The sequence below is a fragment of the Giraffa tippelskirchi genome, chromosome 7 (assembly GCF_054371585.1).
Source record: "Giraffa tippelskirchi isolate mGirTip1 chromosome 7, T2T-mGirTip1v1.2.pri, whole genome shotgun sequence".
NCBI lineage: Eukaryota > Metazoa > Chordata > Mammalia > Artiodactyla > Giraffidae > Giraffa > Giraffa tippelskirchi.
The window spans coordinates 81048458-81071181 of NC_137281.1; the positions used below are offsets into that span (position 1 = coordinate 81048458).

At 37.0% G+C, this 22724-nt stretch overlaps 1 protein-coding gene across 12 annotated transcripts in view; it reads left to right on the forward strand.

Moving 5' to 3' along the window:
* Positions 1–22724, forward strand: part of MAP2K5 (mitogen-activated protein kinase kinase 5) — a 262303-nt gene that overhangs the window by 93175 nt on the left and 146404 nt on the right. For 11 of the 12 annotated variants that reach the window (XR_014060033.1, XR_014060035.1, XR_014060034.1 and 8 more), the window contains exons 10-13: positions 4899–4967; positions 5060–5141; positions 16124–16185; positions 20963–21011. Coding sequence is in view for 9 of the 12 variants with exons in the window: in XM_081511850.1 (XP_081367976.1) it covers positions 4899–4967; positions 5060–5141; positions 16124–16185; positions 20963–21011 (262 nt within the window). In the remaining 3 variants the exon portion in view is untranslated. Of the gene's footprint in view, positions 1–4898; positions 4968–5059; positions 5142–16123; positions 16206–20962; positions 21012–22724 lie in introns of all 12 variants that reach the window. The other variant, XM_081511849.1, reaches the window with a different exon arrangement.

Sequence of the window (22724 nt, forward strand, 5' to 3'; positions counted from 1 at the left end):
TCAGCCTACTTCTAAAGCATTATCTTATATGTCTGAATTCTGTGCTGCTCTTAAGTTGAACTCATTCCCTTATCTGAAGCCAAGTACTTTCTTACTTCAACACTTTTATTTATGTATTTCTTTCTAATTAGAATGCCTTCACCAGTGTCTCCAACCTATCCAAATCCTCAACATCCGTCACGGGTCAGCTCTGAAGCTTGCTCCTCCTTAGGCTGACTTGAATAGATCCTGTCACATCTGGTAGATCTATCTCTTACCACCTTCTCCTTCGGACCTCTCTAGGATTCTCTGAATGTGTCCATTATGGGTGTCATCACATGATGACTTCTAGTGTTCTAATAGTATACATGTACATTTCCCCTAGTACATTGAAATCTCTTTGAAAGTGGGGAACAGGTCTCGTTATCTTTTTGTCTTAGTCACTGATTTATGTAGAACCTTGCATGTAGAGTGTAGTACAGAGCACCACATGTCATGACTTGGTGTTCAACACACAATTTGTTGAACAACTAACTGACTACATAAACTTTAGTCTTTCATTTGTTCTTTAGTTCATTCATTCATGTTTTAAAGTAATATCCTGAAAGCAAGTTTGGTTCACAAGCAAAATATCCCATAGTGTTCTTTGTGTTCATTGCTCTCACCCAGAGTATTTCTTAGCATTTTTTTATATTAAGGGCTGAAATGAAAGGTTAAGAGTTAGAAGCACATTTGATCGTTTCCTGAACCCCTCCTGACTTTTGTGTGACTTCAAGCATGTCACTTGAACCTCTCAGTGACCTCAGCTGTGAAACTAGGCTGTCTAGTATCGTAGAGGGATTGCGAAGAGCAGCAAATCACAGTCCTTGTCTAAACAGAATCACCTGCAGGCTCTGATGCCTGCATAGAATGATGAGGGAAATTTAATTTCCCAAGTCAGATGATCATTTTCACCCATACTTTTAATGTCGTGTGGGATCAATTAGATGAGAGTCCTTGAAAATCTGTTACTTTTCTCTTCCTACTCAAAATATTTCTAATTTTTGTTCTTGTAAATGTTCTTATTTTTTAGACTTTTTTGCCCAAAGGTTATTGCAGTGTCTAAGCATATTAGTGTTTACCACTTCAGACTTCAAAGGTGGAAAATATCACTTCAGATATTATAAAAAGCAAGTTGAATTTTGGGAAGAATAGAAGTACCCTGAATTTTTAATTTGTATCACTGAATTTAGAAAAAACAATTACCTCAAAGAGAGTACTTTGAAAATGTTACTAGTGCTATTTTAAAGATAACTATTTGATGACTGTATCTAAATACATGTTTCTAACTAGCTTTTGGGGTGGTGACAGTGGTGGGAGAAATGTAGTTAAGCAAGACGATTGCAAACAAGTAGAGCAGAAAACAAATAAAAATACTCTTAGCCATGTTGCAAATAGAACCTTTTTATACTGTTAATGTATCCTGTAAAATCTTTCAAAGAGTAGAGCTTAAAAGATTCCCTTGTACTGTATATCTAATTGGGGAAAACCCACCGTACAGGAAATTTAGCCTTGTATGTAGCACATGCTGATTATCATTCTTTGACTGCTCTGGGTTTCTGCTGGTTTTAAAGTAGCATTTAAATGGACCATTTGATTAATCATTTGTATACTGACTGTAATCCTCCCAAATTTCCTTTCTGAGTTGTACATACTGTAAAAGACAATTATGTTGCCACAGATTAAATAAGCAAATTAAAACAGAATAGCGGCTTAATTTGACCTGTGATTTTGCTCTCCTTCCCTTTAGTGGAGCGTGTGCCACTCCAGCAAATAAATGAAGTCATCCATGACAGCTAGTGATGAATTGCCGTATTTATACTGTATATTTTAATAGCCTCACACTAATTTAAATTGAGCACAGAGTAAATTATAATTCAGTCACTTGACTGCTTATATTTAACTTGACAACTCATCCTGATTTGTCCTGGAGGTGTAGTGGAGGGCAGCGGAAATGCACTCAGGTATTTCAGTTTCTCACTTAACCCTTTCTCCAGGAAGTGCTTCATGTTCAGATTCTCTCCAGTTTGAAAAATTGAGCTCTTCCTAAAGAGAAGAAGAAATAATCATGAAGACTCAGGGAGTTCATACTTTCCTTGTTCTTCCAAAAAAATTTAGTATTTGTCACGCTTTTTTTCCAGTTTTTCCATTTTAGGGTAGATTTTACTTTCCTTCTCAAGTTCCCAGAAATTACTTTATTCACTTTTTTTACCATTATGGAATCTCCACTCTTCTGGACTAAAGCAAATTTCAAGAATGATCAAGACCTTTTAGAGTGCAATGGATTGGTCCCACAAATACACTATTACTTGCGACAGTTGAGGCCAGTGTGGCAATTTTAATTATTTTGGTATTTATGTCTTCGATTTTAAGTTCAATTATAGAAATCAAGCAATTCATTTCCTTCCTGTCTGGAAGTAGCTTCTTATTTAGAAGCTAAATGGTTGTAAGGTGTGGTATAATTAAGTACCACATCACTCAGTGGGCACCACTTGTTTAAGACTGTGTGCTGGGTGCTGGGTATGGAGGGGGGGAACCGGAGAAAAGTGCACAAGGCTTAGTTGCTGCCCTTCACAAGGGAACAACCACTGTGCTCTCTAGGCTCCAGTTTTTAGGAGCCAAGGCATTAACGCAAAAGGCAGCATGTGATGGCAGAAAGATAAAGGGTCTGATGGAAGGCTTGAGGGCTGGCCTGATGGAGGTGGTGGTGGCATTCAAGCTATGTTTGAAGTATAGAAAAGATACTGTGGCCAGTGACTATGGAATGGAGTGAGAAAGCACACCTCGAGTGGAGGGAACACCTGGACTAAAGACTGAAAGTGGGGGAAAGCCCAGGACATGTGGACTGGTAGCAGTCATCTGGTTTTACATGTAGATTGGATTTGTGGTGAGGAGTAGTGGGAGAAGGAACTGGAATAACAAATTGGAGGTAGATTGTGGAACAATTCCTTAAATATCATGCTAGAATTTCAACTTTATTCCAGACTGTGGAAGCCCTATTAAGATTCTCTGTGAAGAGAATATGTTCTTGGTTGGCAGGTTTAGGTTAATTCTAAGATTTTGGTTAGCCGTGTGGAATCATGTTGTTTCTTGATTTGGGGCCTGGAGATACAGTATATCTTTAGTAGTGATACTGCACACTGAATAAACAACATTTTTTTGAAACTTTACATAAGGGATTCTCAACCTTACTGTGGGCTACAAATCAGCTGCCAAGTTTTTAAAAGTGCAAAGATATGGGCCCAACCCCAGAGATTCTGATTCCCTTATTCTGGGTAAAGCCAGTGCATCATCAGGGTTTGTTTAAAAATGTCCTTATTGTATATAAATACCTTGATATAAAGGTAATTGTAATGTGAGGCAAGGGTTGAGCACCATTGCTTTATTCCTTTTAGCAGAATTTTTCAGGTTTGAAGATTCCCTGTACTTGACATAGAGGGCCAATATTAGCTCTAATATCGTATGGTATAGAATTGAAACAACACTAGATGAATTAATTTTGTTGCTAAATTTTATACAGGAGCAAAAATGTAAGTGAATATTGTAACAAATGACTATTGATTGGGAGAAATGTTTAAATGTTTTCTTGGCAGTTTTGCCTTACACTTACAATCTAGTTTAGTGAGAGCTTTTATAAATAACCCTAAAGCAAACTCTTGATAGAAACTGCTGTGCCTTCTTGTGCTCATTCCACCCTCCCCCAATGGATGTCAGTACTAGAAAATTTGTGTTTTTAGAGATTATCCTTTTCTTTCCTTGCTCTGTCATCAGTTTACTATTGAAAATTTATGTTTTTTCCTCCAGTATGATTATATATATGTGTGTGTGTGTTTATATATATTCTGCAATTGTAATACAAAATGTAGATCAGTGTTAGATGGTATATAATTATTGTCCTTGGTAATCCTGAATAAGTTTGTATCTAGAAATGTCTGGAATCAGAAACCCTGCCACAAATCTTTAAAACTATTGTCTAGTTATTTTATTATCATCACTGTTCTTTTTAAGTAAAAAACAATTCCCTTTGAATTGACTTCACAGTAAATGCTAAGTAAAATTTGATTGGTTGATGGTCTTCTTTCTTAAAATAAGTGTTCAGAATAAACTAGAATTTGTTCTAGGTCCGTTTATAAATTATTGTACATTTCTGTGTTGTGAATTTGACTCGGTGGTTGGTATGCTCAGGGAAACTGTAAAGCCTCGGAACATGCTGGGAAGTGTGTGGCCCTTGGAATCAGCAAGAGGCCCTGATGTTGCCGGGCCTCATGACTCCTCAGAGCTTTGCTTTCTTCCTCTTTCGAAAGAAAGGAGTTAGGTGAAATAATTTCTGAGATTCCTTCAAGCTCAATTTTATAACAGTTGTGGCAAAGAAAGATAACCCAATTGGAAGAGTATAAAAACCTGATATATTTTAAAAACTCCTCACTTCTCTCATAACTAAAAATCTACTTTAAATGTTATTTTCACTTATCATTCTCTTCTGCTTTGCCCAGTGTCTGAATTACAAAACAATTAATTTTTAATGGTTTCAGGGTCACTCCGGTCTTCCTCTTCTCAAAATAACCAATGTGGCCAAAATAGGGTGTGTAAATTAAGGGTGTTATAACGTAACTGACTTTTGAAGCCATTAATACTGACCTTTGAGACCTGGCTTTTTCCTTGATCCCATCAATCACTTCTATACCACCTCCCCCAATACAAAGTGTTAGACAGATGTGGACACAGATTGTATTACCAGAGGTTATGGTGGTGGAGAGGAGAAAGGTGGAATGAATAGAGGAAACACCATATTTTTTAGTTTTTATATTTCATAGTGAATATGGCTAGATTTAATTTAAAGGTGAATAAATATGTGAATGTTGGTTCCTTTATATGTTTAGGTCATACTACTAGATATTACACTGGAACTTCAGAAGCAAATTATGTCTGAATTGGAAATTCTTTATAAGGTAATTTTTTTCTTGGTTATTTTTCCTTATAAAGTATGCCTATGGTATTGGCTTGCAGGCTTTTAACTGCTTTTGTCTTATTTTTGTTACAGTGTGATTCATCATATATCATAGGGTTTTATGGTGCATTTTTCGTGGAGAACAGGATTTCAATATGTACTGAATTTATGGATGGTGAGTTTTCCCTTTTATAATACTTTAAAAGTGATTTTGAGAGTAGAATACTTTAAAACCTGATTTTAAGTAGAATTAAAGATTCAAGTAGAATTAAAAATAATTAAAATATACTAATAAGTACCTCCTTTATGTTCTAAAACATCTTAATGTTAAGGGTTCCTAGTGTTAAATATTTATAGTTGAGCTATAATTTCAAGAATGTAGTTTCATTTACTTTTATTGAAAATTTAAATAGAACAGATTAAATGCTAGTCTAATCAGTGGTTTGATATTTGATTCTTCTATACAATCTGTCTTCACTTGTGAAACAGATGTTCTGTTCTTTTAATGTTTCAATAGCCAAAACAGATTTTCTTTTAAAGAAATCTATTAACCCAGTGTCCTGTGTCTTTTAGAAAGAAATCGGTTCTTAATTGCAAGATAAGAAATCGTTTTCTAGCACAGCTGTTTAGCCAGGATGTGTTTAGTTTTCTTTGGACTCTAGCCCTTTCCTTCCTTCCTTTATTTTTTATTCATTTCTACTTTGGTAAATCTTCTTTGATCTGAATATTATGGCAAAAATGCAGATTTCTTGGTTCCCTGTCAGTGAAATGATGTCGCTATTGTTATTGTTTACCCATTTGAAATCAGAGCAGTCTTTACATTTCACATATTCAATTTTTTAATGTCCAGCTCATTAAAACTCAACATTTGGAGTTCCCTGGTGGTCCAGTGGTTAGGAATCAGTGCTTTCACTGCTGTGACCTGGGTTCAATCCCTGGTCGGGGAACTCAGATCCCTCAAGCCAAGGGATGCAGCCAAATATATATATATATATATAATATATATATATATATAGTTCATTTGGGGCATTCTCAGTATATTGATAATACAGTTAGTTCATTCCCTATAAGACTTTTATGAGCCCACATTGATACCTTGATACTATAAGAATGTGTTCTAAATTTGTTACAGTAGATGTCAAGAATTAAAAGTCTTACAAACATACTAGTATGACAGTTGCTCTTCATGGAGACCAAGTAGAAAAAGTGAATTCACAGAGCCAGTGAGTGTGTGCGTGCTCAGTCACTCTGTTGATTCTGACCATTGCAACCCCATAGACTATATGTAGCCTGCCAGGCTTCTCTGTCCATGGAATTTTCCAGGCAAGAATACTGGAGCAGATTGCTATTTCCTCCTTCAGGGGCTCTTCCTGACCCAGGGATCAAACCCACATCTCCTGCATCTCCTTGCATTGGCACATGGGTTCTTTACCACTGAACCACCTAGGGAGCCCTTCATAGAGCCAGTACATGTCATTGTTTTATGGCTTTTCGTCATCCTTTTTTGAATCTTCAATTTGTGTTACATTAAAACATTTATTTATTAAGATGGTATGTTCAAATACGATAAAATTCATCCTTCTAAATGAAGGATGTACATTTGTGCAGTTCAGTGGTTTTTAATATATTCACAGGGTTGTATAACCATTACCACTAATTCCAAAACATTTTTATCACCCCAGAAATAAACTCCCTACCCATTAGTAGTCACTTCCTATATTCTCTTCCCTCTAGTCCCTGGCAACCATTAATCTACTTTCTATCTCTATGAATTTCCCTATTTTAGACATTTCAGATAAGTGAAATCATACAGTATGTGGCCTTTGTGTCTGGCTGCTTTCACTTAGCATAATGTTCTCAAGGTTCACCCATGTTATAGCATTTATCAGTACTTCATTCCTTTTTTACAACTGCATAATAGTCCATTATGTATCTGTACCATATTTTGTTTACTCTTTCATCTGTGATGGGTACTGATGCTCCTTAGAGGGGAAGCTTTCAGTCTTTCATCATCAAGTATGATTTAGCTGTGGGTGTTGGTAGGTGTCGCTTATCAAGTTTTGGAAGTCCCCTTCTCTTCCAAGTTTGTTGGATATTTTTTATCATAAATCAGCATTAGATTTTGTCAAGTGCTTTTTCTATTGAAATGATCATGTGTTTTTTTTGTCCTTTATTCCATAGTTATAGTGTATTAATAGATTTTTGCATATTGAACCAATCTTGTATAATCCATTTTATATGTTGCTGGATTTAGTTTACTAGTATTTTGCTGAGGATTTTTACATTCATATTCTTAAGTGATATTGGTTTGTAGTTTTTCTTGTAATATTGTGTGAGTTTGATACCCAGATATTTCTGTCCTCAAAAAATGAGTGTACAGTGGTCTGTCCTCTTCCATTTTTTGGAAGAGTTTGCTAGAAAGATTGATGTTAATTTTTCTTAAAACATTTGGTGTAATCCACTGGTAAAGCCATCTGGTCCTGGGATTTTGTTTGTGAGTAGTTCTTACGGTCAGGTGGCATTTGTTGTCTATTATTAGTAGAAGTCCAGTACTTCTGCCCATTGCATCTTGGTACTGGAGTTGCCAAGAAAAACACAATCCAGGCAAGCACTAGACTGAACAATTCTCTAGTCACATAATAAAATGAGAGACAGAGCAAGATCAGCTTCAACAGTGGCTGTCAGTTCCCCATGGCCAGCAGCAGGTCCCTCCTGGCAGTCTGTGGAGGGCAGTTGGCCTGCACATACCCATCTATGTTGCAGCAAAAATAGCCCCCACTCCACCTCACTCCCTTGGAGTCAGAAATGCTAAAAACTGAAGGTATGCCTAAGGTCCGTTGAGGCACATGGTTAAACAGGACAAAGAAGTACATATTGAGCCTAAAACAGGGAAAGGGTCCAAAACAAGGAGATAAACCCAGCACAGGCTATATGGCCTCTTTATCTCTTAGTAAGCAACTGTTCTAGCCCCAAGGTCCATTGTTATGTGGCCAAGTAGAATTTGCAAGACTGTGTGCATAAGACTGTCTTTTCCAAAAGTTTTTGTTTTTTAATTGTGGTATAATACATATATAATTTACCATATTAGCCATTTTAAAGTGTGTAGTTCAACAGCATTAAGTATATTCATATTACTGTGCAACCACTGCCACTATACATCTCTAGAACTCCTTTCCTTTTGCAAAACTGAAGCTCTGTACCCCTGAAAGCATAACTCTCTACGTCCTGTTCCCAGTCCCTGGCAGCAAACATTCTACATCTGTCTCTATGAATTGGGCTACTCTGGATACCTCATCTAAGCGGAACCTCACAGTATTTGTCTTTTGGGGACTGGCTTGTTTCACTTTTCATAATGTCCTCAAGATTCACCCAAGTTGGGACATATGTCAAAATTTGCTTCCGGTAATACTGAATAGTATTGTGATGTAGTTTTTACAATTACCAAACAATATCTTTGCTAGTTATAGGTTTATTCAACATTTCTATTTCTTCCTGAGGCAGTTTTGGTAGTTTGTGGCTTTCTGAAAGTTTGTTCATTTTATCTAGATTATCTAATTTGTTGGTAAACAATTAGTATTCCTTTATAATCATTTTTATATCTGTAAAGTCAGTATTAATGTTCTTTCATTCCAGATTTTGGTAATTTGAATCATATCCCTTTTTTCTTCAGGATACCTAGAAGTTGGTCAGTTTCTTTGTCTTTTTCAAAGAACAAACTCTTGATTTCTTTGATTTTCTCTATTGTTTTTTTGTTGTCATTTACCTCTGGTCTAATATTTATTCATTTTTTTCTACTAGCACTGTTTTTAGTTTGCTCTTCTTTTTCTGTATTTTTAAGCTGTGGAGTTAGGATATTGATATGAAATCTTTCTTATTTAATATAGGTGTTTACAGCTATACATTTCCCTCTAAGCACTGCTTTAGCTGCACTCTAGAAGTTTTGAAATGTTGGTTTTGTTTTTTTCATTTTCATTTACCTCAAAGTATTTTCTAATTCCCCACAAAGATAATCCCTTGTGCTTTCTTTCTTAGGAGTGTGTCATTTTCCACATTGAATTTGTCCTTCTGTTGTTGATTTCCAATATTCCATTGAGGTCAGAGAACATGCTTTGTGTGATTTCAGTCCTTTGAAACATACTGGGATTTGTCTTATGCTCTAAAACATTGTCCTGGAGAATGTTCAGTGTGCACCTGAAAAATATACTCACATGTCTGTCAGGACTAGTTGGTTTATAGTGTTAAGGATTTTATTCCCTTGTTAATCTTTAGTGCGGTTGTTCTGTCTATTGTTGAAAGTGCGGGGTATTGAGGTGGGATATTCTGTTGCCTGTTTCTCCCTTCAATTTTGTCAGTTTATGCAGCAAGTATTTTGGCATTCTGTTGTTAGATGCATATATGTTTTAATTGTTATATCATCTTGAAGGAGCACCAACTGAACTCTGCCTGTGCAGTGACTATCAGGCAGCTGGTGTTTACTGTAATGTCAGGCTGCTGATTTTCAAGGCTGCACTGAAGGTGGAGAGCAGGCAGTGGGAGTAGGGCAAGTTAAAATGCCACAAAGCTTGCTGTTCTTACCAAGATTCAAGCATAGTCCTGAAAAAATAATTTTGGGGTTGCTACAATCCTTTGGCTAATTTCCAGAGTTCTGAAAAGGTTGATTCTGACAAATTTTGTCTGTTCTTTCATTGCTTTTGCGGAGAAGGGAATTTTCAGAGGACCTTATTATACCCTGCCATTTTCAGTGATATCATCTTTTAATACATTTTAATGCTTTAAATCCTTAGCTTAAAGTATTCACTTTATAGTCTACATTTAATACAGTTTCTGAGACTCATCACTCTCTAGGCTCTAAAACCCTTTTCCTACTGCTTTTGGCAACTCCCTTTACTCTACACTAACTGGTCCCTGAACAATTAAATCTCTCACTTAAGTTTTTCCCATATCCTCATCAACGCTTCTAAAACCTGATTCCCCCCCACCCAGATTTTACCTGCCTTTTTCTCATTCAGAGACAACAGTGAGCTCTCACAGTTCCTCAGTCTTCCACCTGTAACTTAGCCACAGCTGCACACGCCTGATGCACCTCTCACATGAAGAGCTGCTTACGGTAAATCTCTTTACATGTGCATCCCCTTGGTAGAGTTTCTCCATTAACCACCCTCTCTTTTTTGGACTTTCATTCTCTCTGTAATACAACAAAACAGTCCTCAAAAATACGTGGACCAAAAACTGTGTACCATCCTCTGTCAGTCCTTCTCGTCCTATTGCAGTAAAACTTCACAACAACTTTCTCTCAACCCTAGATCTCTCATTTCAGTGTAGAGTTTCATTGTTTATTTTAATCATATATTGTTTATTTCCAGATATTAACTGAGCATTTTCTTTCAGACACTATTCTAAACCTGAGGGTACAACAGTGAACAAGACTTAATCTCTGTTGGTACAGGACTTAAATTCTAGAAGGGGAGACAGACAGGAAACATACAGAATGTTCTCAGAGAGGAATAAGTGTAGTTAGAACCTAAAGCAGGGTGAAGTGAAGTCGCTCAGTCGTGTCCGACTCCTAGCGACCCCATGGACTGCAGCCTACCAGGCTCCTCCGTCCATGGGATTCTCCAGGCAAGAATACTGGAGTGGGGTGCCATTGCCTTCTGTAGATGATAACTAATAAGGAGAGGAGGTGCTAACTTTGACAGTCAGGGATGGCTTCTTTATGGGAGTGGCATTTTTGCAGAGATTTAGTCAGTGAGCCAGCTTAGGGAGGATCTTCAAGGCAGAGGGAGTATCAAGTATAAATGCTCTAAGATGGGAAGCAAGGTGTAATCGGGCCCCACAAGAAAGTCTTGGTGATTTGGGAGGACCTGGGGCCAGACAGGAGGACAGAGAAGTAGGCAGAAGCTAAATTGTGTAGGCCTTATAGGTCCTGATAAGGAATTTATGTTTCAGCCTGAATTTGTTAGGATGTATTAAAAGGTTTCATGTAGGGAAGTGATATGATGTGCCTTCTCATTAAGTCAAAATTAAATTCACTCAGAAATACCCAAATATAGCATGTGAGACTTTATGTACATTTATTTGAATTACCATCATGGGAGTAAATTTTTTTCCCCACAACCCATGTTGCAAAGAAAGAAAGGACTGTTAATTTTTTTCAATAGGAATAGGCTAAGAGAGCTTCGAAATTCTTGCTTGTGGCTTCAGATTTCATTTTTTTTAGTATTAATAATTGTTGTTCAGTCACCCTGTCATGTCCGACTCTTTGCGGCCCCATGGACTGCAGCACGTCAGACCTCACTGTCCCGCACCATCTCCTGAAGTTAGCCCAAGTTCATGTCCCTTGCATCAGTGATGCCATCCAGCCATCTCATCCTCTGATGCCCCCTTCTCCCTCTGCCCTCGATATTTCCCAGCATCAGGGACTTTTCCAGTGAGTCAGCCGTTCACATCAGATGACCAAAATATTGGAGCTTCAGCTTCACCATCAGCCCTTCTGATGAGTTTTCAGAATTGATTTCTCTTAAGATTGATGGGTTTGATCTCCTTGCTATCCAAGGGACTTTAGGACTCTTCTCCAGTGTCACAGTTCGAAGGCATCAGTTCTTTGGTGTTCTGCCTTCTTTATGGTCTAGCTCTCACAACCATAAATGACCACTGGGAAGATCATAGCCTGGACTATAAGGACCTTTGTCAGCAGAATAATGTCTCTGCCTTTCAACACACTGTCTAGGTTTGTCATAGCTTGCCTACCAAGAAGCAATCCTCTTCTGATTTCATGGCTGTGGTCACCATCCACAGTGATCTTAGAGCCCAAGAAGAGGAAATCTGTCACTACTTCCACCTTTTCCCCTTCTATTTGCCATGAAGTAATGGGGCCAGATGCCATGATCTTAGTTTTTTTAATATTTAGTTTTAAACCAGCTCTTTCACTCTCCTCCTTCACCCTCATCAAGACCCTCTTTAGTTCCTGTTTGCTTTCTGCCATTAGAGTGGTATTATATATACCACTGTATATCTGAGGTGGTTGTTGTTTCTCTTGCCTGTCTTAATTCCAGCTTTTAACTCATCCAGCCCGGGATTTCTCATGATGTGCTCAGCATATAGGTTAAACAAACAGGGTGACAGTAGACAGCCCTGACATACTCCTTTCTCAATCTTGAACCAGTCAGTTGTTCCATACAGGGTTCTAACTGTTGCTTCTTGACCCACATACAGGTTTCCCAGGATACAGGTAAGATGGTCTGGTATTCCCATCTTTTTAAGAGCTTTCCACAGTTTGTTATGACCCACACAGTCAAAGGCTTTAGCATAGTCAATGAAACAGAGGTAGATGTTTTTCCGAAATTCCCATGCTTTCTCTATGATCCAGTGAATGTTGGCAATTTGATCTCTGGTTCCTTTTCTTTTCTAAACCCAACTTGGACATCTAGAAATTCTTGCAAGATTTTAAGCATGACCTTACTAGCATGGGAGATGAGTGCAATTGTTCAATGGCTAGCACATTCTTTGGTACTACCCTTCTTGGGAATTGGGATGAGGATTGATCTTTTCCAATCCTGCGGCCACTGCTGGGTCTTCCAGATTTGCTGACATATTGAATGCAACACCTTGATGGCATCATTCTTTAGGGTTTCGAATAGTTCTACAGGAATTCCATTTTAATATTTCCAAATTAATAATAATAATCATGATCATTTTAAGGAAAATGTTGGGATGAATATCACAGTAATGTTGCTTTGTTCATTTGCTACATATCTGTGTTTATTCCACATGCAAGATACTACTTTGTATTGTAGCCCTCTATTAGGATAAGCAGAGACCTTACCCCATGAGTTCTTTTGACTTAATTTCATGAAAATGATAGCCCCACTTCATCAACAGAGCTGTGTAGTTGTTTGACAGTTGAGATGACTTTTATGCTATTCTATTAGCATCCTTCCTCCTAGTTCTCAAGGTGGATAGGAGCATGCAAGGAAATGACTGACTAAGGCTGGGGAATGCAAGAAAGTGACAGGTCACAGTGACCTGGACCAGTGATCTTGGAATCGTGAGGAAAAGGGTCAAACCAAACATGCAACAGATAAATGAGTCTCTACATGCCTTGCATACCAATATCGCAGCTAAGATTAAACTATCTCTCTGAGTGTGTGTCATATAGTCTCATTTCAGTGAGACTAAAAAGTTCACATGTGATTCTCAAGCTGTGTGTTGTTATTGGGGGACCTTTTAGATCTTTGGGGTCCTAAAAAGTCAAAGACTCCAGTCTTTCCTGGGTTCTGGCCTCAACTGACTCATGGCTGTGACTAGAACACCCCCCTCTCCAGGACTCAGTTTCTCTCCTCTGTCAAATAAAGTTATTGGACCGATCTTTAATGTCCCTCCAGCACTAACGTTTGATGATTTGATGAGTCTAAGGATTGCCTTTTGGGGATAGGCCTATACGATAGAAATGATAGTAAAACTCAGTAAAAATTCAACTGAAAATCCTCTGCCATTTTTAGCCTGATAAGAATTATTTAATATCATGAGAACTCATCTGGCTTAGTAGGAATTCTTGAGTCCTTTTTAAAAATATGTATATATGTATGTATGCATTTGGCTGTGCCAGGTCTTAGTTATGGCATACGAGATCTCCAGTGTTTGCTGTAGCATTCAAACTCGTAGTTGTGGCATGTGGGATCTAATTTCCTGACCTTGAACTCAGGGCCCCCTGCATTGGGAGTGTGAAGTCTTAGCCACTGGACCACTAGGGAAGTCCCAGAACTCTTGATTCTAAGTGGATCTAATGATTATGTCAAAGACAAGATGAATCTGTGATGACAACAAAGCCAGCTATGTAAAGATTTCCCTGTATGGATGGCTAAGGAGAGTAGGATATAACTGAAATTAAATAGATATTTACAAAAACCAGTGAATTACCTCAAAATGGGATTCTTTTTTGGCTTGTTCCACTAATAATGGTAATAACCTAATCTTGCTTTTTTTGATTTAGCTTGTTGACTATTGTCCTGTTAGCTAATTAGGCCCTGATTTATAGCCTATGTAAACGTAAATCTCCTCTTAGGACTTCTTAGTAGTATATGTGAATAGATTTGCACCTCCTAGTTTTGAGCTGTTCACATCATAGGGGATTGGCCTGCTAAACTCTTATTTCTGAGCATTCCAAATACCAACATGTAAAGCCTGGTATTCTTGAGATTTTTTATTCTTGCAGCTGCCAGTTTATCTGAAAGATCAATGAGAACATGAAGTGTTTTCTCTACCATGTTTTTACTTTTATTGCATATATAATAAAAATGCCATTTTAGTAAATAAATATGGTTCACCTCGTTGCAGAAGTGTCTTTTTCATTCTCTTCCCAGTAACACCCAGAGACAAAGTATAAGGTTTAGTCACACTGTGGCTTTCCAGCTTCTCATCAGAATCTGGAAAATACAAGCCAAAGCTGCTGAAAGAACTGATCATTTTCCTCCTTTAAACAGGATAAATACAAAGCCAGTATCTTTATATATTGAATATATGTAATATTTTTTACAGGGAAAAATAATTTTTTCTCCAATGTTCAGCTTTAGGAAAACGTCACATAAAAAATTTTGTATTTACCAAATAGACTTAACTGCATTTGAAAAGGATAATATTCTCCGTGTTATTATCTTATGAGGCATACTTACAAATCATCTAGTGGTAAATCGTTAAATATGAATTTTTAGCCTATAGTAGAAACAAAAATTGTTTCTCAGATATCTTGGGTAATTTCTTCATGGAGCTGAAAGACTGTAAGTCTCACCCCTGACTCAAAGAAATGTTATTACATGTGGTTAAAATAATTCTCATATAATCATATCATTAGTAGGAGTGAAGTAGTGTTTCTTTGCATAACTTCCTAAAATTCTTATACTTAATCTTATGTGTAAGATTAAACATTTAATAAACATACTCAAATTTATACTTCCAAATGAATATTGGTTCCTTTGAAATAGTTTCCTGGGAAAGTTATGCAGTTATTTTAATGATGTTATTGTTGCTGCAAATGGTTTGTGGTCCCTTCTTTTGAAACTGTTTTCAGAGCAACTTAACCTATCTGGTAAAATTCATGATGATTTAAATTCACTTATTTATGCATCTGACAGATACAGAATATGTACTCTCTGCTAGTTGTGCTAATTTCTAGGTTGAAAAAACAAAGCAGCATGACTCCTGTCTTTATTATGTTTATAATCTAGTGATTTTATTTTTTGGAAACTGCCAAAAGCTCAGTTTGGTAAAGGTGAAGGATATTAGGGAAGGGAAGTCGCTCAGTCGTGTCCGACTCTTTGCGACCCCGTGGACTGTAGCCTACCAGGCTCCTCCGTCCATGGGATTCTCCAGGCAAGAATACTGGAGTGGTTTGCCATTTCCTTCTCCAGGGGATCTTCCCGACCCAGGGATCGAACCCAGGTATCCCACATTGGAGGCAGACGCTTTAACCTCTGAGCCACCAGGGAAGTCCATTAGTGAATACCATTTTAGTGAAAAATATTATGACTAAGGAGATTTTTTTTTAGCCTCATAAAGTAGTTTTCAAAATAGTATCAGCGAATTTCCCAAAAAAACAAAACAAAACTGTTTTGTTCTAAGATAGCTTCTTTAGAATATGTTGATTGCTTGTCATGTTACCTGATTTGAAGGTTAACATACATTTAGATAGATGTTAATGTTGCCATTTTACTTTATTAATTTTTATGTGTATTTTGAACATTATACTCACCAGCTTCTGTTTGGTTAATGTGAAAATTCTAAGATAAGGTCCTGGTTTACCTTTGAGAAAACTGTTAACACAAGTGAGATACCTAGATATGATCATCCTATCGATCTTTAGTTTTGTGTATTTAAGTTTACATAAAGTACAGACACTTAGCTGGTCCTTCACTACTTTCCTTCAGTTTTTACATGTGTATGATTATACACTTGAGAATAAAATGGAAGTGTCTAGTTATGCTTCATCTGGAATTACGATTGTATCATAAATAAAATTGGATTAGAAAGCTAATTTTACCCTAGACATCCAATTCATGTTGTAAGTAGAGGAAAAAAAAGTCTCGTGGTGAATGTCAGAGGAGGGGCCCAGTGCACTGTTCTGGTAGTTTCATTTGTTGTAATACAACATGTTTGTCTCCACAGGAGGATCTTTGGATGTATATAGAAAAATTCCAGAGCATGTCCTTGGAAGAATTGCAGTGGCGGTGAGTATATGGCTTCCACTGTATGACATCTGGATGATTTATTTGTGTTAGTCAGGCATTATTCTCCTTATAGCCTTAGAATTTTTTGTTTTTCTTTTTCTTCAATCCCTTCTGACTGTCAGGGTCTTCTTAACTCTCTCATCGCTTTTGTCCTTTCTTCTTTTTGTAGACCAACCTATAATAATGACAAGAAACATGACAGTTTTCAGGCTTATGGATTTTTTTTTTTTTGGCCACACCATGCAGCTTGCAGGATTTTAGTTTCTGGACCAGGGATTGAACCTGGGCCCCATCAATGAAAGGCCAGACTCCTTAGCACTGGACTGCTTGGGAATTTCCTGCATATCCTGACTTGTGCTAGTTCATGTATCTGCAGGGATCTTACTACTCTTATTAATCATTAAAACTTCCACATTCTTCAGAAAGAAAGCTGTTTTATTGACATTTTGTAGTTACAGGCATACGATTAGAAAATACATTTAAAGCCTAAATTATTAAAGTAAAATCACCTGCAAGGAAATACTACTTTAGTCTTAAAGATTTTTGTGTACTTTTTATGTACTTGGTTTTTAATTTTTTCACCATCTGTATCTAGGAATTTATTCCTTTTGTAATTAAAAGAAGTTTTCCATTTTTATATATTCACTAATAAACTGATGAAATATAACAACTAAATTAACATTATTATTTAAACTCCAGATTTCAAATTTGGAATAACATAGGTTAAACAGTGTCTAAGAGAAGTCATGGGTGGTGTAATAGTAAACAGTTGCTAACCTAAAGGCACTCTGATAACTTAAGCAGTTTAATGCAGAACAAAGTGATTATACCATGTACCATTTAATTAAATGGCTGATTTTCGCATTCATTATACATCAAACTGACAACTCAAATCCTTTAATCCAACATGGACCCTTATTTAGTCTTAGTTCATTGTAATTCACAGCTTTCCTTTTTTCTTTCCAATTATTAGTGTGAACTGCCCAGGGTGATAAGAACTTTCTTTTCTGATGCTATTGCTGCTAAGTAGCTTCTAATCTACATGTTTAGGTGGATGAGTATGAAATTTGCGTACTTAAATCACCATTTTAGATGAAAATAAAAATGTTTCATTTCCTCTTTTAATCTCGGGGGAATGAATGCTTTGTGGCTTTTGGCAGTTTTTGGCTCTAAAGTTTAATAACACGTATAATAAAGGGCAAAAAAAAAAAGAGGGATACCAATTGGAAAAGAAAAAAAGTATATGTGTTCTCTATACTCAATTATCTATCAAACTTGGCTAAAATAGGAATCTGCCTTCTTCAGAAGAGAAGCTTGTTCTTCCTGGAGTTCATAAATCTTGCCTCCCTCTTGTGTAGGGCAGCCACACAAGGCCATTGGTCTTTTCAATTCTCCTGAAGTGGGAAGCCTGTGAAGTGAATGGAGTCAGAAAAAAAAAAAAAATCCAACTCCAATACAGGGCTTACCTATTGGGTGATCGAAAATATGACAATGGTTTTAGTGAAAAGCATTTGAAAAAAGTGCCAGTTAACCTTCACGGTAACTATAGGTTATTGTACATATTTTAAACATGTGCAAGATGAGGTACAGCAAAGTTAAGAGTTCTGAAACTAATCAGTAATAATCAGAACCCAGGGCAATTTAACTCTGTGCCCCATACTCTTTCCCTCTGCTTTCCTAAGAGAATGAGAAAAAAAGAGGAGGAAATGAAAGGAAGAACAATATTTAAAAGTAAAAGAGAGAAGTACAAATGAGAGAATATGAGAGTAACAGTATACACTGCTTCAGATTCTTTTCATGTCTTAGAACCTCATCTCGCATCTCTCCCTCCCCACAGTAACTTTATTTTCTCAATTCTAATAGTCTGGCATGCTGTACAGGTCCACAGATCCAAGGTTCATTACAGAATAGACCCCTGTCAGCCTTTATAATATGTTGTTCACGTTTTCTCTTGATGGATGTATGACAAGAGAGTATTTTCCCAGAAAAAGAAGTCCATATAAACTGGTTGATTTCAGCCTTCCAACTTGCTCAGTGATTTTTTTCCACTTTGTTTGAATCTGGCCTTCCTATAAAGAAGAATGCCTTTCTTCCTTTCCCTGCCATCTAACACATTTTATTTTTCCTCTTATTTCTGAAGCAGTGACACTGTGTACTGTGAGTGCTAATGTTGATTGAAGTTGTCCCTGAAACAATGTGCGCTTGACATGTCAAGGAGTGAGTGATTGACAGCAGATATAAGTACTTTTAGTGTCAAGGCTTTGTCAAGTCATTGTTGTGAAACCTAGCTTACTGAATACCAATAATACCCTCTAGATTTTCAGTGAACAGATTACTAGCTCCCTGTACACTTATTTTTCTTCTAAAGGAAAATGTAGTCTATTTTGACAAAGTTGGAAGAATAATATTTTCTTTTTGAATCTCCAACAAAACTTTTAATTATTAAATTTCCCACATAGAAGTTAGCACTGTTGCCCATGTACTTAAGGTCTCGGAAACATCTTCTTTTCAGTATCTTACTCGACTAATTATTCTTAACTTGGGCTATTAAATTTGAAAAATCCAAAATCTAACTCAGATGTTTATATTTTCTCTCGTTATTTCTTTTACATGCCCTTTCAATATTGTCTACATGATTCCACACATATACTTTCACCAGCCGATGAGAATGGCTTGTGAGGATCATCATCTTGATATACTTTATTGTTTCCTACCCTAATGTCATTTAAAACGTATTAGGGAAAGTTTTTATTCTGGAATAATTTTAAACTTCCAGAAAACTAGTATTTGGAAATACTATGAATTCCCAAAGATGCTTCACCCAAACTCCCCAATTGTTAACAATTAACCACATTTGCTTAAACATATGTATGTATGTGTGTGTGTTAGTCGCTCAGTCGTGTCCAACTCTGTGCAACCCCATGGACTATAGCCCACCAGTTTGTCTGTCCATGCGATTCTCCAGGCAAGAATACTGGAGTGGATTGTTATGCCCTCCTCCAGGGTATCTTCCCGATCCAGGGATCGAACCCAGGTCTCCTGCCTTGCAGGCGGACCCTTTACCATCTGAGCCACAACATGGGCTTCCCAGGTAGCTCAGTGGGCAAAGAATCTGCCTACAAGGCAGGAGACCCATGTGGACGCAAGTTCAATCCCCAGGTTGGAAAGAGCCCCTGGAGAAGAACATGGCAGCCCACTGCAGTATTCTTGCCTGGAGAATCCCTTGACAGAGAAGCCTGGGGTCCATGGGGTCACAAAGAGTCAAACACGACTGAAGTGACTGAGCACGCACTAAGCCTGTGCACCACAACTACTAAGCACACACACATACACATGTACACACGCACACGCACATATATACACGCACACATTTTAAAAATGTTTTATCATTTATTTTTATTTTTGGCTATGCTAGGTCTTTGTTGCTGTGCTCAGACTTTCTCTAGTTTCATCAAGTGGGAGCTACTCTCTAGTTGTGGTTCACAGGCTTCTCATTGCCGTGGCTTTTCTTTTTGTGGAGCACAGGCTCTAGTGGGCATGGGCTTCAGTAGTTGTGACACATGGGCTCAGCAGCTTGGCACACAGGCTTAGTTGTCTTGCAACACGTGGGATCTTCCAAGACCAGGCATTGAATCTGTGTCCCCTGCGTTGATAGGTGAATTTTTAACCACTGGACCACCAGGGAAGTCCCTATATAGATTATTTTCCTGAAACATTCGAGAATAAGTTGTAAATATCATGACCTTTTACTTCTAAATACTCCAGGTGTATTTTTCTTAAGAACAAGTATATTCTCTTATATCACCTCTATATACTGATCAAAATCAGAAAATTAGCACTGATACATCATTATTATCTAATCAACAGTCCTTATTCAGCTTTTGCCAGTTGTCTAATAATACCCTTTATAGACCAAAATAAAAAGTTTTCTGGTCCAGCATCCAGTCTAGGATTATACATTGTAATAGTTGTCATGTCTCTTTAGTTTCTGTTTGTCTAAAACAGTGTCTCAGTGTTTTTTTGTTGTTCATGACCTCGATGTTTTTGAAAAATACACTGCCCCAACACTCTGATCATATATTTTTTCCTTGGCCTGAATGCTTTTTCCACTTTTCCTCACATCAGCTGAATCTGTTGCTCAGAGCCTGGCGCTTCAATAAAGCCCTCCTGACTATTGTCAGGGGAAGCAGCCTTTACTCCATCCATTGCATTCATTAGTTAAGTTTTTTAAAATGTCTCTCCTTGGTGGGAGGAAGATTCAAGAGGGAAGGGATATAGGTATACCTATGGCTGATTCATGTTGATGTTTGGCAGAAACCAACACAATACTGTAAAAGCAATTATCCTTCAGTTAAAAGTAAATTTGAAAAGGAATGTCTCTCCTTGGTCATAAATGTCATGACTTAATTTTTTTTCATATGCGGAAGTATAGAAAATAAGTGAGAATCTTTGTCCCTTTCTCCTGTCCCTGTCCTTTCCCCCCAGTACACTACCCCTGAGAACTGTGGAGTAACTGGACTTCCAAGTCCCTTCATATGCACACATACTCATTTCTTTCATACCTTATCCTCAGAACATTGTGAGCTTATTAAATGAAGGAACCTGTAGCTTGTACATTCAGTATCCCCACAGTGCCCAGCACGGAAGGTTTAAATAAATGCTTGTTGGTTAACAGACTTTTGAAGGAAGAAATTATGGTTGATATGATTGTGTGTTTAAATGTGGAAAATTCCTTATAAAAACCATCACTGACCCATTTTCTCTTTCTTAAATTTAGGTTGTTAAAGGCCTTACTTATTTGTGGAGTTTAAAGATTTTACATAGAGGTATGTACTGAGCTTATCAACTCTGACTTATTTGGGGGTAGGGTGGGGAGCTCTCTGGATACCTTGATTTTTAAAGTGAATTAGATGATCTCATATTTAAGCCAGGTGATATATTTGATAGTCAGTAAGATGGCTCCTTCATAAATGTTTTTTTTTTTAATTTTATTCCTTAACAGCTCTGATATAGATTGTATACTTGGTATTATATTTTTGTGAATAATGTTTATGAAACACATAAAATGGTATTTCACAGTATTTGGAAATGACAGGATCTTATTTTTCTTAACTCTAGTTAATGAAAAACCTTCACTTTCTAGCAGTTGTATCCCTTCCTTTTGTTAACATTTCAAATACCCTCATGAACTATTTCTTAAGAGGCAGCTTCACATACCTTGAAAGTGAAACTTTAAGGAATTGGTGAATACATCAGCAATTAGTCTCCTAAATCTATTCACAGAATCCATGAAAAGAATTACCAGGTAACTGCTGAATGTTGCAAAAGGAACCTCCTTTTGCACTTTTTAATATTCCCAAAATGTCTGAATTCATTTGGAGCAAATTATTAAGTGAGAAACAGACTATAAAAAAGCAACTTCAAGTTGGCCTAATGTTAGTAACTACTGTTTAAGTTTACACATCTGTTCAGCCTAGCTTTATGCACATTTGGAGAATGCAACAGCATACACATTAGAAGTGATTAAGGGAAAGTTTTGTTTGTTTTTAAGGTATAAGCTATGAGAGAGAAAACAACTGACGCCTTCAATGGTAGCATCACATCTGTCACTAAGGTTTCTTTGTTGTGATTGTGGTTGTAGTTTTAATATCTTAGTGATTCCAAATTTTTGTTTAAATTCTCCTTCCTCTTTTGAAGAGGGTATGTAGATATTGACATGTAAAACTTTCAGTTCAGTTCTTGAAGGTGTTTATGCTGATTAAATGGAATCATAAACCAAGTTTTTCTTTAAAGCCAGTCCACTCTATTTCTGAGTATATAGTTGGTACAAAAGTTACATATAGAGAGAGTGAACTAAATGTGTCAGTATTATTCTTCCTTGGAATAAATAAGCATGTGAATATATCTGGTGGGTGAGAAAAAGTGGAGCATTTTCTCCCCCAGGATTAAAAGAGAATAGTCTTTAATGTAATATGACTTATATTCCTCCCCTGTATTCCTACTGCCCCACACTTACCAACCCATAAAGTGGTTATAACCATTTTAATAGGAGTTAACACAGTGGTCAATTCTTGTCATTTTATTGATTTTTATGAACATCTGCTATCCTTTTGACAAAGGAACTCAAGGAAGTCATCAATGCTCAGCAGCAGAACCTTCATTGAAAGGCCTTTGCCATGGAAATGCAAATGTTATTATTAAAGTGACCCTTAGGCTCATCCTGTACTCTGGGCATACAGCATAATTCTGGCTTATAGGGAATTCTCACTAACAATAACTTTCTATGAGGACTCTTAGTAGCACTAAGAACTATAGTAGATAGGGAAATGCTATTCAGTTATTCTGCCATCATCTTTGTTTTTCTTCTTTAAAACCATTGGTTTTAGCTTCACTTTTTGTCTGGAGTAATAATGGAATTTTTCATTTGAAATGATGTCTTGATAGACATTTCTAATGGATTAATATCTGGATATAAAAATAAAGACTAAAGTGTTGCTTAGAGTCTTGTAGTCACTGTGGGCAAGTGTGGTTGACCAGAG